The sequence below is a fragment of the Paralichthys olivaceus genome, chromosome 11, assembly GCF_024713975.1.
Source record: "Paralichthys olivaceus isolate ysfri-2021 chromosome 11, ASM2471397v2, whole genome shotgun sequence".
In the NCBI taxonomy this organism is placed as follows: Eukaryota; Metazoa; Chordata; class Actinopteri; order Pleuronectiformes; family Paralichthyidae; genus Paralichthys; species Paralichthys olivaceus.
Window position 1 is genome coordinate 14,964,775 of NC_091103.1, and position 16,270 is coordinate 14,981,044.

The window sequence follows — 16,270 nt, forward strand, 5'->3', positions numbered from 1 at the left end:
AGGGTGAATAACTCTGCGCTGCTTGCTCGAAACGGGCTGAAATTTGGTGTGGGTGCGTGGCTATCTCCCATTTAGTATGTGTGAAATGCCCAAGTCTCTACGACGTTCAGAAAAAAAGTTATTCAAAAATATCGTGTACTTTTTGGTTGATTTGACCCCTTCCGGAGGTCGTAGAAGCTCGCGGATGGTAGCAATGGATCGGGCATCCCCACATTAGTTGAGATGGAACCGACTTCCAAGTCTCTATGACCTTCAGAACAAAAGTTATTCAAGAATATCTTGATCTCCAATGGGGTTTCCTCCCCAACCCTAACCCTAACCCTGGCTGCAACCCTAACCCTAATTGCAACCCTAACCCTAACCCTCATTTCAGCCCTAACCCTATTCACCCTAGGGTGAATAACTCTGCGCTGCTTGCTCGAAACGGGCTGAAATTTGGTGTGGGTGCGTGGCTGTCTCCCATTTAGTATGTGTGAAATGCCCAAGTCTCTACGACGTTCAGAAAAAAAGTTATTCAAAAATATCGTGTACTTTTTGGTTGAGATTTGGTGGTTTGACCCCTTCCGGAGGTCGTAGAAGCTCGGGGATGGTAGCAATGGATCGGGCATCCCCACATTAGTTGAGATGGAACCGACTTCCAAGTCTCTATGACCTTCAGAACAAAAGTTATTCAAGAATATCTTGATCTCCAATGGGGTTTCCTCCCCAACCCTATCCCTAACCCTGGCTGCAACCCTAACCCTAATTGCAACCCTAACCCTAACCCTAACCCTCATTTCAGCCCTAACCCTATTCACCCTAGGGTGAATAACTCTGCGCTGCTTGCTCGAAACGGGCTGAAATTTGGTGTGGGTGCGTGGCTGTCTCCCATTTAGTATGTGTGAAATGCCCAAGTCTCTACGATGTTCAGAAAAAAAGTTATTCAAAAATATCGTGTACTTTTTGGTTCAGATTTGGTGGTTTGACCCCTTCCGGAGGTCGTAGAAGCTCGGGGATGGTAGCAATGGATCGGGCATCCCCCCATTAGTTGAGATGGAACCGACTTCCAAGTCTCTATGACCTTCAGAACAAAAGTTATTCAAGAATATCTTGATCTCCAATGGGGTTTCCTCCCCAACCCTAACCCTAACCCTGGCTGCAACCCTAACCCTAATTGCAACCCTAACCCTAATTGCAACCCTAACCCTCATTTCAGCCCTAACCCTATTCACCCTAGGGTGAATAACTCTGCGCTGCTTGCTCGAAACGGGCTGAAATTTGGTGTGGGTGCGTGGCTATCTCCCATTTAGTATGTGTGAAATGCCCAAGTCTCTACGACGTTCAGAAAAAAAGTTATTCAAAAATATCGTGTACTTTTTGGTTGATTTGACCCCTTCCGGAGGTCGTAGAAGCTCGCGGATGGTAGCAATGGATCGGGCATCCCCACATTAGTTGAGATGGAACCGACTTCCAAGTCTCTATGACCTTCAGAACAAAAGTTATTCAAGAATATCTTGATCTCCAATGGGGTTTCCTCCCCAACCCTAACCCTAACCCTGGCTGCAACCCTAACCCTAATTGCAACCCTAACCCTAACCCTCATTTCAGCCCTAACCCTATTCACCCTAGGGTGAATAACTCTGCGCTGCTTGCTCGAAACGGGCTGAAATTTGGTGTGGGTGCGTGGCTGTCTCCCATTTAGTATGTGTGAAATGCCCAAGTCTCTACGACGTTCAGAAAAAAAGTTATTCAAAAATATTGTGTACTTTTTGGTTGAGATTTGGTGGTTTGACCCCTTCCGGAGGTCGTAGAAGCTCGGGGATGGTAGCAATGGATCGGGCATCCCCACATTAGTTGAGATGGAACTGACTTCCAAGTCTCTATGACCTTCAGAACAAAAGTTATTCAAGAATATCTTGATCTCCAATGGGGTTTCCTCCCCAACCCTATCCCTAACCCTGGCTGCAACCCTAACCCTAATTGCAACCCTAACCCTAACCCTAACCCTCATTTCAGCCCTAACCCTATTCACCCTAGGGTGAATAACTCTGCGCTGCTTGCTCGAAACGGGCTGAAATTTGGTGTGGGTGCGTGGCTTTCTCCCATTTAGTATGTGTGAAATGCCCAAGTCTCTACAACGTTCAGATAAAAAGTTATTCAAAAATATTGTGTACTTTTTGGTTGAGATTTGGTGGTTTGACCCCTTCCGGAGGTCGTAGAAGCTCGGGGATGGTAGCAATGGATCGGGCATCCCCACATTAGTTGAGATGGAACCGACTTCCAAGTCTCTATGACCTTCAGAACAAAAGTTATTCAAGAATATCTTGATCTCCAATGGGGTTTCCTCCCCAACCCTAACCCTAACCCTGGCTGCAACCCTAACCCTAATTGCAACCCTAACCCTAACCCTAACCCTAACCCTCATTTCAGCCCTAACCCTATTCACCCTAGGGTGAATAACTCTGCGCTGCTTGCTCGAAACGGGCTGAAATTTGGTGTGGGTGCGTGGCTTTCTCCCATTTAGTATGTGTGAAATGCCCAAGTCTCTACAACGTTCAGATAAAAAGTTATTCAAAAATATTGTGTACTTTTTGGTTGAGATTTGGTGGTTTGACCCCTTCCGGAGGTCGTAGAAGCTCGGGGATGGTAGCAATGGATCGGGCATCCCCACATTAGTTGAGATGGAACCGACTTCCAAGTCTCTATGACCTTCAGAACAAAAGTTATTCAAGAATATCTTGATCTCCAATGGGGTTTCCTCCCCAACCCTAACCCTAACCCTGGCTGCAACCCTAACCCTAATTGCAACCCTAACCCTAACCCTAACCCTAACCCTCATTTCAGCCCTAACCCTATTCACCCTAGGGTGAATAACTCTGCGCTGCTTGCTCGAAACGGGCTGAAATTTGGTGTGGGTGCGTGGCTGTCTCCCATTTAGTATGTGTGAAATGCCCAAGTCTCTACGACGTTCAGAAAAAAAGTTATTCAAAAATATCGTGTACTTTTTGGTTGATTTGACCCCTTCCGGAGGTCGTAGAAGCTCGGGGATGGTAGCAATGGATCGGGCATCCCCACATTAGTTGAGATGGAACCGACTTCCAAGTCTCTATGACCTTCAGAACAAAAGTTATTCAAGAATATCTTGATCTCCAATGGGGTTTCCTCCCCAACCCTAACCCTAACCCTGGCTGCAACCCTAACCCTAATTGCAACCCTAACCCTAACCCTCATTTCAGCCCTAACCCTATTCACCCTAGGGTGAATAACTCTGCGCTGCTTGCTCGAAACGGGCTGAAATTTGGTGTGGGTGCGTGGCTGTCTCCCATTTAGTATGTGTGAAATGCCCAAGTCTCTACGACGTTCAGAAAAAAAGTTATTCAAAAATATTGTGTACTTTTTGGTTGAGATTTGGTGGTTTGACCCCTTCCGGAGGTCGTAGAAGCTCGGGGATGGTAGCAATGGATCGGGCATCCCCACATTAGTTGAGATGGAACTGACTTCCAAGTCTCTATGACCTTCAGAACAAAAGTTATTCAAGAATATCTTGATCTCCAATGGGGTTTCCTCCCCAACCCTATCCCTAACCCTGGCTGCAACCCTAACCCTAATTGCAACCCTAACCCTAACCCTAACCCTAACCCTAACCCTCATTTCAGCCCTAACCCTATTCACCCTAGGGTGAATAACTCTGCGCTGCTTGCTCGAAACGGGCTGAAATTTGGTGTGGGTGCGTGGCTTTCTCCCATTTAGTATGTGTGAAATGCCCAAGTCTCTACAACGTTCAGATAAAAAGTTATTCAAAAATATTGTGTACTTTTTGGTTGAGATTTGGTGGTTTGACCCCTTCCGGAGGTCGTAGAAGCTCGGGGATGGTAGCAATGGATCGGGCATCCCCACATTAGTTGAGATGGAACCGACTTCCAAGTCTCTATGACCTTCAGAACAAAAGTTATTCAAGAATATCTTGATCTCCAATGGGGTTTCCTCCCCAACCCTAACCCTAACCCTGGCTGCAACCCTAACCCTAATTGCAACCCTAACCCTAACCCTAACCCTAACCCTCATTTCAGCCCTAACCCTATTCACCCTAGGGTGAATAACTCTGCGCTGCTTGCTCGAAACGGGCTGAAATTTGGTGTGGGTGCGTGGCTTTCTCCCATTTAGTATGTGTGAAATGCCCAAGTCTCTACAACGTTCAGATAAAAAGTTATTCAAAAATATTGTGTACTTTTTGGTTGAGATTTGGTGGTTTGACCCCTTCCGGAGGTCGTAGAAGCTCGGGGATGGTAGCAATGGATCGGGCATCCCCACATTAGTTGAGATGGAACCGACTTCCAAGTCTCTATGACCTTCAGAACAAAAGTTATTCAAGAATATCTTGATCTCCAATGGGGTTTCCTCCCCAACCCTAACCCTAACCCTGGCTGCAACCCTAACCCTAATTGCAACCCTAACCCTAACCCTAACCCTAACCCTCATTTCAGCCCTAACCCTATTCACCCTAGGGTGAATAACTCTGCGCTGCTTGCTCGAAACGGGCTGAAATTTGGTGTGGGTGCGTGGCTGTCTCCCATTTAGTATGTGTGAAATGCCCAAGTCTCTACGACGTTCAGAAAAAAAGTTATTCAAAAATATCGTGTACTTTTTGGTTGATTTGACCCCTTCCGGAGGTCGTAGAAGCTCGGGGATGGTAGCAATGGATCGGGCATCCCCACATTAGTTGAGATGGAACCGACTTCCAAGTCTCTATGACCTTCAGAACAAAAGTTATTCAAGAATATCTTGATCTCCAATGGGGTTTCCTCCCCAACCCTAACCCTAACCCTGGCTGCAACCCTAACCCTAATTGCAACCCTAACCCTAACCCTCATTTCAGCCCTAACCCTATTCACCCTAGGGTGAATAACTCTGCGCTGCTTGCTCGAAACGGGCTGAAATTTGGTGTGGGTGCGTGGCTGTCTCCCATTTAGTATGTGTGAAATGCCCAAGTCTCTACGACGTTCAGAAAAAAAGTTATTCAAAAATATTGTGTACTTTTTGGTTGAGATTTGGTGGTTTGACCCCTTCCGGAGGTCGTAGAAGCTCGGGGATGGTAGCAATGGATCGGGCATCCCCACATTAGTTGAGATGGAACTGACTTCCAAGTCTCTATGACCTTCAGAACAAAAGTTATTCAAGAATATCTTGATCTCCAATGGGGTTTCCTCCCCAACCCTATCCCTAACCCTGGCTGCAACCCTAACCCTAATTGCAACCCTAACCCTAACCCTAACCCTAACCCTAACCCTCATTTCAGCCCTAACCCTATTCACCCTAGGGTGAATAACTCTGCGCTGCTTGCTCGAAACGGGCTGAAATTTGGTGTGGGTGCGTGGCTTTCTCCCATTTAGTATGTGTGAAATGCCCAAGTCTCTACGCCGTTCAGATAAAAAGTTATTCAAAAATATTGTGTACTTTTTGGTTGAGATTTGGTGGTTTGACCCCTTCCGGAGGTCGTAGAAGCTCGGGGATGGTAGCAATGGATCGGGCATCCCCACATTAGTTGAGATGGAACCGACTTCCAAGTCTCTATGACCTTCAGAACAAAAGTTATTCAAGAATATCTTGATCTCCAATGGGGTTTCCTCCCCAACCCTAACCCTAACCCTGGCTGCAACCCTAACCCTAATTGCAACCCTAACCCTAACCCTCATTTCAGCCCTAACCCTATTCACCCTAGGGTGAATAACTCTGCGCTGCTTGCTCGAAACGGGCTGAAATTTGGTGTGGGTGCGTGGCTGTCTCCCATTTAGTATGTGTGAAATGCCCAAGTCTCTACGACGTTCAGAAAAAAAGTTATTCAAAAATATCGTGTACTTTTTGGTTGAGATTTGGTGGTTTGACCCCTTCCGGAGGTCGTAGAAGCTCGGGGATGGTAGCAATGGATCGGGCATCCCCACATTAATTCAGATGGAACCGACTTCCAAGTCTCTATGACCTTCAGAACAAAAGTTATTCAAGAATATCTTGATCTCCAATGGGGTTTCCTCCCCAACCCTAACCCTAACCCTAATTGCAACCCTAACCCTAACCCTCATTTCAGCCCTAACCCTATTCACCCTAGGGTGAATAACTCTGCGCTGCTTGCTCGAAACGGGCTGAAATTTGGTGTGGGTGCGTGGCTTTCTCCCATTTAGTATGTGTGAAATGCCCAAGTCTCTACAACGTTCAGATAAAAAGTTATTCAAAAATATTGTGTACTTTTTGGTTGAGATTTGGTGGTTTGACCCCTTCCGGAGGTCGTAGAAGCTCGGGGATGGTAGCAATGGATCGGGCATCCCCACATTAGTTGAGATGGAACCGACTTCCAAGTCTCTATGACCTTCAGAACAAAAGTTATTCAAGAATATCTTGATCTCCAATGGGGTTTCCTCCCCAACCCTAACCCTAACCCTGGCTGCAACCCTAACCCTAATTGCAACCCTAACCCTAACCCTAACCCTAACCCTCATTTCAGCCCTAACCCTATTCACCCTAGGGTGAATAACTCTGCGCTGCTTGCTCGAAACGGGCTGAAATTTGGTGTGGGTGCGTGGCTGTCTCCCATTTAGTATGTGTGAAATGCCCAAGTCTCTACGACGTTCAGAAAAAAAGTTATTCAAAAATATCGTGTACTTTTTGGTTGATTTGACCCCTTCCGGAGGTCGTAGAAGCTCGGGGATGGTAGCAATGGATCGGGCATCCCCACATTAGTTGAGATGGAACCGACTTCCAAGTCTCTATGACCTTCAGAACAAAAGTTATTCAAGAATATCTTGATCTCCAATGGGGTTTCCTCCCCAACCCTAACCCTAACCCTGGCTGCAACCCTAACCCTAATTGCAACCCTAACCCTAACCCTCATTTCAGCCCTAACCCTATTCACCCTAGGGTGAATAACTCTGCGCTGCTTGCTCGAAACGGGCTGAAATTTGGTGTGGGTGCGTGGCTGTCTCCCATTTAGTATGTGTGAAATGCCCAAGTCTCTACGACGTTCAGAAAAAAAGTTATTCAAAAATATTGTGTACTTTTTGGTTGAGATTTGGTGGTTTGACCCCTTCCGGAGGTCGTAGAAGCTCGGGGATGGTAGCAATGGATCGGGCATCCCCACATTAGTTGAGATGGAACTGACTTCCAAGTCTCTATGACCTTCAGAACAAAAGTTATTCAAGAATATCTTGATCTCCAATGGGGTTTCCTCCCCAACCCTATCCCTAACCCTGGCTGCAACCCTAACCCTAATTGCAACCCTAACCCTAACCCTAACCCTAACCCTAACCCTCATTTCAGCCCTAACCCTATTCACCCTAGGGTGAATAACTCTGCGCTGCTTGCTCGAAACGGGCTGAAATTTGGTGTGGGTGCGTGGCTTTCTCCCATTTAGTATGTGTGAAATGCCCAAGTCTCTACGCCGTTCAGATAAAAAGTTATTCAAAAATATTGTGTACTTTTTGGTTGAGATTTGGTGGTTTGACCCCTTCCGGAGGTCGTAGAAGCTCGGGGATGGTAGCAATGGATCGGGCATCCCCACATTAGTTGAGATGGAACCGACTTCCAAGTCTCTATGACCTTCAGAACAAAAGTTATTCAAGAATATCTTGATCTCCAATGGGGTTTCCTCCCCAACCCTAACCCTAACCCTGGCTGCAACCCTAACCCTAATTGCAACCCTAACCCTAACCCTCATTTCAGCCCTAACCCTATTCACCCTAGGGTGAATAACTCTGCGCTGCTTGCTCGAAACGGGCTGAAATTTGGTGTGGGTGCGTGGCTGTCTCCCATTTAGTATGTGTGAAATGCCCAAGTCTCTACGACGTTCAGAAAAAAAGTTATTCAAAAATATCGTGTACTTTTTGGTTGAGATTTGGTGGTTTGACCCCTTCCGGAGGTCGTAGAAGCTCGGGGATGGTAGCAATGGATCGGGCATCCCCACATTAATTCAGATGGAACCGACTTCCAAGTCTCTATGACCTTCAGAACAAAAGTTATTCAAGAATATCTTGATCTCCAATGGGGTTTCCTCCCCAACCCTAACCCTAACCCTAATTGCAACCCTAACCCTAACCCTCATTTCAGCCCTAACCCTATTCACCCTAGGGTGAATAACTCTGCGCTGCTTGCTCGAAACGGGCTGAAATTTGGTGTGGGTGCGTGGCTGTCTCCCATTTAGTATGTGTGAAATGCCCAAGTCTCTACGACGTTCAGAAAAAAAGTTATTCAAAAATATCGTGTACTTTTTGGTTGAGATTTGGTGGTTTGACCCCTTCCGGAGGTCGTAGAAGCTCGGGGATGGTAGCAATGGATCGGGCATCCCCACATTAATTCAGATGGAACCGACTTCCAAGTCTCTATGACCTTCAGAACAAAAGTTATTCAAGAATATCTTGATCTCCAATGGGGTTTCCTCCCCAACCCTAACCCTAACCCTGGCTGCAACCCTAACCCTAATTGCAACCCTAACCCTAACCCTAACCCTCATTTCAGCCCTAACCCTATTCACCCTAGGGTGAATAACTCTGCGCTGCTTGCTCGAAACGGGCTGAAATTTGGTGTGGGTGCGTGGCTGTCTCCCATTTAGTATGTGTGAAATGCCCAAGTCTCTACGACGTTCAGAAAAAAAGTTATTCAAAAATATCGTGTACTTTTTGGTTGAGATTTGGTAGTTTGACCCCTTCCGGAGGTCGTAGAAGCTCGGGGATGGTAGCAATGGATCGGGCATCCCCACATTAGTTCGATGGAACCGACTTCCAAGTCTCTATGACCTTCAGAACAAAAGTTATTCAAGAATATCTTGATCTCCAATGGGGTTTCCTCCCCAACCCTAACCCTAACCCTGGCTGCAACCCTAACCCTAATTGCAACCCTAACCCTAACCCTCATTTCAGCCCTAACCCTATTCACCCTAGGGTGAATAACTCTGCGCTGCTTGCTTGAAACGGGCTGAAATTTGGTGTGGGTGCGTGGCTGTCTCCCATTTAGTATGTGTGAAATGCCCAAGTCTCTACGACGTTCAGAAAAAAGTTATTCAAAAATATCGTGTACTTTTTGGTTGATTTGACCCCTTCCGGAGGTCGTAGAAGCTCTGGGATGGTAGCAATGGATCGGGCATCCCCCCATTAGTTGAGATGGAACTGACTTCCAAGTCTCTATGACCTTCAGAACAAAAGTTATTCAAGAATATCTTGATCTCCAATGGGGTTTCCTCCCCAACCCTAACCCTAACCCTGGCTGCAACCCTAACCCTAATTGCAACCCTAACCCTAACCCTAACCCTCATTTCAGCCCTAACCCTATTCACCCTAGGGTGAATAACTCTGCGCTGCTTGCTTGAAACGGGCTGAAATTTGGTGTGGGTGCGTGGCTGTCTCCCATTTAGTATGTGTGAAATGCCCAAGTCTCTACGACGTTCAGAAAAAAAGTTATTCAAAAATATCGTGTACTTTTTGGTTGATTTGACCCCTTCCGGAGGTCGTAGAAGCTCGGGGATGGTAGCAATGGATCGGGCATCCCCACATTAATTCAGATGGAACGACTTCCAAGTCTCTATGACCTTCAGAACAAAAGTTATTCGAGAATATCTTGATCTCCAATGGGGTTTCCTCCCCAACCCTAACCCTAACCCTAGCTGCAACCCTAACCCTAATTGCAACCCTAACCCTAACCCTCATTTCAGCCCTAATCCTATTCACCCTAGGATGAATAACGCTGCGCTGCTTGCTCGAAACGGGCTGAAATTTGGTGTGGGTGCGTGGCTGTCTCCCTTTTAGTATGTGTGAAATGCCCAAGTCTCTACGACGTTCAGAAAAAAAGTTATTCAAAAATATCGTGTACTTTTTGGTTGAGATTTGGTGGTTTGACCCCTTCCTTGCCTTATTTCCGTTTGAGTATTATCAGAGTCCGGAACAGAAGTCTCATTTAACATTCCCAGTGGTCCCTCTACTTTCTCTTGGTCTGTCTTTCCTGAGTTATTCATTTAAGGTCCAGTGGACATTAAAGCAGTAAAAAAGACAAGGCTAATGTCTCTCATTCCTCCCCTAAATATCATCCTTCACTGTCTCTCCCCTGTAACAAACTCTTTTTTTCTTTCTATTCTGTCTCTCTCTCTGAGGTCAAACGTGGAGAATATGAAAGAGGAGAGTGTGTGTCTCTCTAAGAGACCTGGACAGTGCCCCGTCTCCCTGAGGAGAGGATATTGAATGGTTGTGGTGAAAAACAGACAGGAAACATGTGGTTAGAGGAGGCAGACAGGAAGGACAGGGTGGTGATGAGGAGAATAACACTATCGATGGCTCATTGATCACAGAGGGCTCTGGGGTCAGTTGGTGTTTGCGGCTGGGATCTAAGAATATAAACAATCTATCATATGCAAGGATGTGTGTAACCTCTGACCTGGAAGAAGGTCATTGTTGATCCTCCGTGCATGGTGCCGTACTCTATCGCCGTCTGATCTGCCAGGTCGTCGACCGACTCTATCGGCACCTCCATCCTCTGGACTGTTAGGAAGGCAGCGAGGTTGGCGGTGTAGGATGAGATTATGATTAATGTGAAGGCCCACCTGTGGAGGACAAGAACATATGTATTCACCCATAAAAGTATGTATATGGAAAGAGCGCTGTATGAAGATAGATTGGATGAAAGTGTCAGAGGATTAAAATAACAGCACACCTGAGAGGAGAAGACACTGCAGGGTTTTCAGTGGATGAAGAGGTGGATGGATGAAGGGGTGGGTGTGTATGATGAGATGATAACGCTCAGTTTGTATGAAAGGAAGTGAAGTTTTCACTCTGAAGGTAGACATACACAGATAATATCTCCCATGTACATGCAAATTCTGCCATCACGGTCTCATTTCAAACCCTGATGTCCCAGAAATGGAGCAACAAGCACAAAATTAAAACAGACCACAAGTTGATGGGCATTTCCATGTGTGGATTTGAAAAAAAGCATGCAAATGCACGCATGTGTGTGTGTGTCCCTGTAGTCCATACTGACCACACGCCGCTGACACATCGTGTGGACAGAGCTCTGGGAGCAATAGTGGATCCTTGCTGCATGAAGCCGCCAACTGGGAACCAGAAACTGTTGCCAAGGGAATACTGATTGATCAGCAGGTTACAACGACCCTTCAGGCAGGGGTGGGGGTTATACCACTCGTATGGCGTCAATCTGGGAAGAACAGAGACAATGTGGTGAGACGACAGTGAAAGCTGGATTATGTATTCTGATGAGAGCACAACTCAAGAGACAGAGAGAGAGAAGGTGGAATGTAGAAAGAACAGTTGAGAAAGACAAAGAGACAAACAACTCCAACTATCAACTGAACACAAAGTCACCTTGACTCTCTGGAGAGAGAACAAACCTGCTTCCTATTTCCCATGTGCTGCCTACTTAAACAGTGGGGGTGAAGGCAGTGTAATTGGTATGTTCAGATGGCGCTGCATGAAGCGTATGTTATGTGACGACTCTGTCATGAGCTCGATTGACAGAATAGCATAAAAGCTATTAAAGCTAGGGTGCAAATTTCTTCTGATCTGTCAAAAATGTACAAAGACGTAACATTTTCTGAGTCTAACTTAATACAACACTCACGTGCTTGACGGAGTATTTGATGACTGTAATTATTCTTCCTGATCATAATGGCTTCGAAAAGATCTATTCCTAAACCAAGTGGGTATCTTCAAAAGTTTTTAGGTTGTTATCTCCTCTTTGTGTTTCCCAGGAAGACATTTACTTGCTGGGCTATTGTGGAGGGACCACAAGAGCAGATGTTGTTAATGTGTCAGTTTATACAGACAAAAAGACAGAAGGCAACGTGGGGACTGATTGATTGATTTCAGAAGTGTTACAATAGTTTCTCAATGAGATACAGTCTAATGTAATGATGTTTCAAGTGTTCACACAGTTGAGTCTTGAAGAGCAGTGAACAACCAGTTCCCTGCCTGTCCAGCGGGTGTCAGTGTGATGCTGAAGACCCACAATTGGGAGAACATCTCTTTCACTGTGATGTGGAAGATCAACAGAAGAGAAGAAGCGAGAAAACACCAGACACCTGTTTCCTTGTCTACATTTCCCCGAAACAAACCTTTATTTAGTTTTTGGCTCTCTGTGTTTTAGTCTGTTCTCCTTCTCGCTTTCTTACTCCTCTCTGTCATATGTACAGAGTGGGCTATATGTTAGTGAGATCTTTACCTTGCCACGAGAAAGAGAACACAGCTGACAGCCAAGTAGGCCAGGAGCATGAAGAGCCAGACTCCAGGGGAGAAGGGATCCAGGAAGGAAAAGTAGCCTGGCCTACGTCCCTGAAACATAAAACAGACACAGGGGTACAGAGTCAAAATCATTAGATCCTGCTCAGGACAAGTAACCGTTTGATCCTGCATGTTGAAATCATACTGGTCAAAACAAGAAGGGCTTCTGTCAAACGAGAGGTGAGAGGTTAAACACTTGCTAGCCACTAATTTGCTTGTTAAAACATCACCTCCATACACAGTGCCAGGGTTAATTAGGGAGAAATGTTAGTGAATTTCAGTGTTGATTCTTTTGCCTCAGGCCCAATTTGGTGTGTGATAACACACATTTATCGCCTGTGTAATTCGGAGAAGATGAAAAAGGTGACTGGGACAGTAAATAAAGGGATTTTGATGTGATAAGCAGAGATAGATTTTCCGCTGCTAAACTGATAGCACTATAATTATGTGAATCCCATTTGCATGTAAACATTCATCAGATTCCAACACCATATGAAAGCACAAACCCAGTCTCCCATGAATTGTCAACAGAGCGGCACAGGCCTCTGCATTGATACAACATCACAGATAATAGGTTTTATATCCCCAATTCTGGCACTGAAAAAATAAAGAAACCTGACAAGCATTTCCTGTTAATTGGTATATCGTGTGCATGTACATGAATTACAATCACGAAGAAGAATTAGAGGACAAAATCATTAACAGAGATAAAGACAACAGACACCATTTATGGTCTATGCAAGGTTGCATGCAGCTGAGAGAAAGGTCAAATAATCAACTAAGCCATTACAGCTACATTAAACAGAAATTCATTTCTGTGACCTATAATTGACTTCTTGTATGACTGGGAGTGCGGTGTCCCAGCTCGCAGGGAAAGAAAGGGAGGGAGATTAATAGCTAGGCAAGCTGTGCCGCAGCAGCTAGGGGCTGTAATGTATTGGTTTGAACTAGTAACCAGTGGTCGAGGATATAAAATGGCGAAAATAAGGTTTGCAGCAAGTAGACTAATGGGAATATAGGCAGCTAATTCCTAATGTTTCATTATTCAGCACCAGCGGCTATTGTCCTCTAAATGAAACTAATTACTGGTAAAGCTGTGCCAAGTATCAGAACGCGAGTGTGTGTGTGTGTGTGTGTGTGTGTGTGTGTGTGTGTGTTTGTGTTTGTGCATGCTCATATTTCTTATGTGCCTATAGCCAAGCTGACCGTACATCAGCAAGAGTATAAGCCATTTTCACACAGAGGCTCATTCTCCATCTGTTAATGACAATGAAACTGAGGTGGTTGTCAGAGCCGGCAGGACAGTTAAGCGGTAGAGGTAATCAAACTACCAACTGTCCGAGTGGTGTTCTGAGACGTACTACAGTTCCGTGTTTTCCATTTCTGCATCAACAGGCAGTGCAATGGAGCCCACCTGAACAAGCTTAAATTGCTTTTATGCAAAAATACTTCATTAGGAGCTCCTGGGGGACATCACGCATGCCAAAACACTGCAGTAATACATTTCAGAGGCTCTCGAAAATTAAATTTGCAGCAAGAGGGTGAAATTATTTTGGTGGGCATTTGTTATGATAAATGAACCCCCATTTAGAGTTGCGCCGAGATGAAAATTCATTAATGCACGCGTAATCACTTGCATATTAGCCTGACAGAGTAAAACAGGAGGGGTTGCAGAAAGCAGGAGGGGAGAATATACATTTGTTCTGTATTCTGTATAAATTTCAGCTTGATTCAAATCAGCATGCCAGACCTGCTGTCTGGCGGTCTATCTTTAGAGTGCAATGCTTATGATGATGATGGTGATTGCTGTCTGGAAATAGAACAGTGGAGTGGTGAAACACACAATGGCCGTCTCAGAGGTGATGTATTGATGCAAAGTGACAACCACTGCCAGAGCTGCTTCTAGTTGGCACTGGTATTACTGGGCTAACAGCAGTATGTGCTGACAGGAGTCGTCCTCTTTGCTAGTCCAGTTTGGTGCATGCTGAACCAGCGTTTTGCTAACTGCTCACCCCACTCGTCCACATCCTTAGCTCCCTCCAAGGTGCTATTATTAAGATGAAGAGAGCTGCAGAGACTCGGGACTCCCCGCACTAACAGATGGTGGAGAAGTGAAGGTGCAGGGGAGCTTATCAGAAAAAAGAATCAGAGAAAAAGGTGGGAAGAGACGAAGACTCTGGTGCTGTAATGTGTGTGACTCAGAGTCAAAGTTCTGTTTTTTAGGGGTTGAAATTATCCGTAGCGAGGCTCCAGCAGACACACTACTGTGCTAATGAGATTCAAATAGGATACATGAGAACTGTACAAAATGTATTTGAAGTCTGTGAGCATATTTCAAAAATGTTTCAGGATATTTTTCTCCGGAAACATTTTAGGTCTTGTAAACTGAGTCCCAGAAAGAACATCTTGTAAAAACAAAGAGCATAATATTGCTTGCTATGATGTCTGCCAATGTAATATTAAAAAAACGGCTAATCTAATCGATATCTTTATTTTTGATCAAGTGGATGGGAACAATGGATCAAACTATTGTGTATATTATTGTGTATTAAAACATCACCCATAAGGGCCAAACCAACTCCTTTGTATTTCCACTACTCTCTCTGGACCATTTAAGTGTCTTTCAACTCGTTGTTTTGATTTTACAGCAACAACTTTACTGTTAAGCAGCTAAAGAAACACGTGCATTTCATTTCAAATGCACATTTGTCAGATTCCTGAATGAACATGAATCCAAATGAATGTTAATGATGTTCCTTTTCTGTTGGACGTGTAAACACAGCAGCCAACAGTTTATTAACACATTAGCCTAAATAGCTTCATAAAGGTGACGTGCCAATGTTGGGTTTACAGCTTGTTGTGGAGGCAGAGAAAGATCCGGTACACTGACTCCTGTTTTCTGTGATGTTGTTATGAATCAGTGCATTTGTCCTTCACAGGGACTTACCTCTGATTAATCTCTTTAATTGAGGGCTCAGTGTCATTGACATTAGCACAGTTTGTAAATAACTTTCATCCACAAATATTAAGTGCATTTAGAAATTAATAAAGATTTTAAAGAGACCTTAAGTACCTACTAGTCCATCTCTATGGCCTGGGATTATTGTTTGGACAGGGAGCTCATATAGGTGGCCTGTGCGCGTGACATTTTGGAAGGTAAGTCTGTGTATGCAAGACAGGCTGTCAGTAGCTGTGTGTTTGTGTGTGTTTGCTTCAAAGCTGGTCAGAAGCTGTCTAGGCTGCCAGTCATCTGTAGCACGGCAGATACAGTACGTGCCTGGGCAGCCCAGTGCCCGAAGCAAAAGGGCTGAACACATGAGGGGCAGACCATCGATATCTGGCTGGGGAAAACGCAGCAACCATGGCTAGGTATTTTCTGTTGAATAGATAGGCTGTTTACTTAGAAAAGTGAGAAGACTCCAAAAACTGACATAACAAGCAAACAAAACAGCAGTGCAAACATTAACAGTTGCCTTTGTGCATGGTGTTGGATATCAAAATAAATCTGCTGCTATAAATGGATTTCAGAGCAGTATATATGAGTGCACATTACATCCACAGGTTGCCGTCACTCTTCACACATAAACATTCGCTGCTGTGTTTAAATTATTTCTATTAGTAGCAGGGGGATCATTTTGCAGAGGTTTATAATCATGTTAAGATGATAAGAGGACGTGAGGCAAATCAAAAGACTGAAGAGATGCAAACGCGGCATTGAGGGTAAAACATCCTTTATGGCCTCTTTTTATGAGTATATCTCAACAAATGGAATACTTAGGAATGTCCCCTCTTCCTCTTAACATATAGATGAAGAGATCATTCATTTTACTTTGCTCTGCCCTTGTTCTTGCTCACCATCCTTCCTTCATTCCCTCTCCTCCCCCCCAATGTGTCTCTCAGGGAGATTGCCTGCATGCCAGGAGGGTGACTGAAGGAGCTAGTGAGGTTATCCAGTCAAGGATTTCACCTAGTCATCCTCCCTCTTGGTATTCATACCACACTGTTGCCCCCTGAGGCTGCCTGCC

The 16,270-nt window shown here is 45.0% G+C and overlaps 1 protein-coding gene and 1 long non-coding RNA gene across 5 annotated transcripts in view; one reads left to right on the plus strand and one right to left on the minus strand.

The window, feature by feature from the left end:
• LOC138412036 (uncharacterized) overlaps nucleotides 1–12,176 on the plus strand; it is a 31,535-nt gene extending 19,359 nt beyond the window's left edge. The window contains exon 3 of one of the 2 annotated variants that reach the window (XR_011244555.1): nucleotides 11,889–12,176. This is a non-coding gene — a long non-coding RNA (uncharacterized lncRNA). Of the gene's footprint in view, nucleotides 1–10,105; nucleotides 10,381–11,888 lie in introns of those variants that run through there. The other variant, XR_011244554.1, reaches the window with a different exon arrangement.
• Nucleotides 1–16,270, minus strand: part of grik4 (glutamate receptor, ionotropic, kainate 4) — a 300,819-nt gene that overhangs the window by 27,545 nt on the left and 257,004 nt on the right. For all 3 annotated transcript variants that reach the window (XM_069534505.1, XM_020087982.2, XM_069534506.1), the window contains exons 15-17: nucleotides 12,187–12,296; nucleotides 10,990–11,163; nucleotides 10,387–10,552 (exon numbers count right to left, since the gene is read on the minus strand). In XM_069534505.1, the coding sequence (XP_069390606.1) occupies nucleotides 10,387–10,552; nucleotides 10,990–11,163; nucleotides 12,187–12,296 (450 nt within the window). The remainder of the gene's footprint in view (nucleotides 1–10,386; nucleotides 10,553–10,989; nucleotides 11,164–12,186; nucleotides 12,297–16,270) is intronic.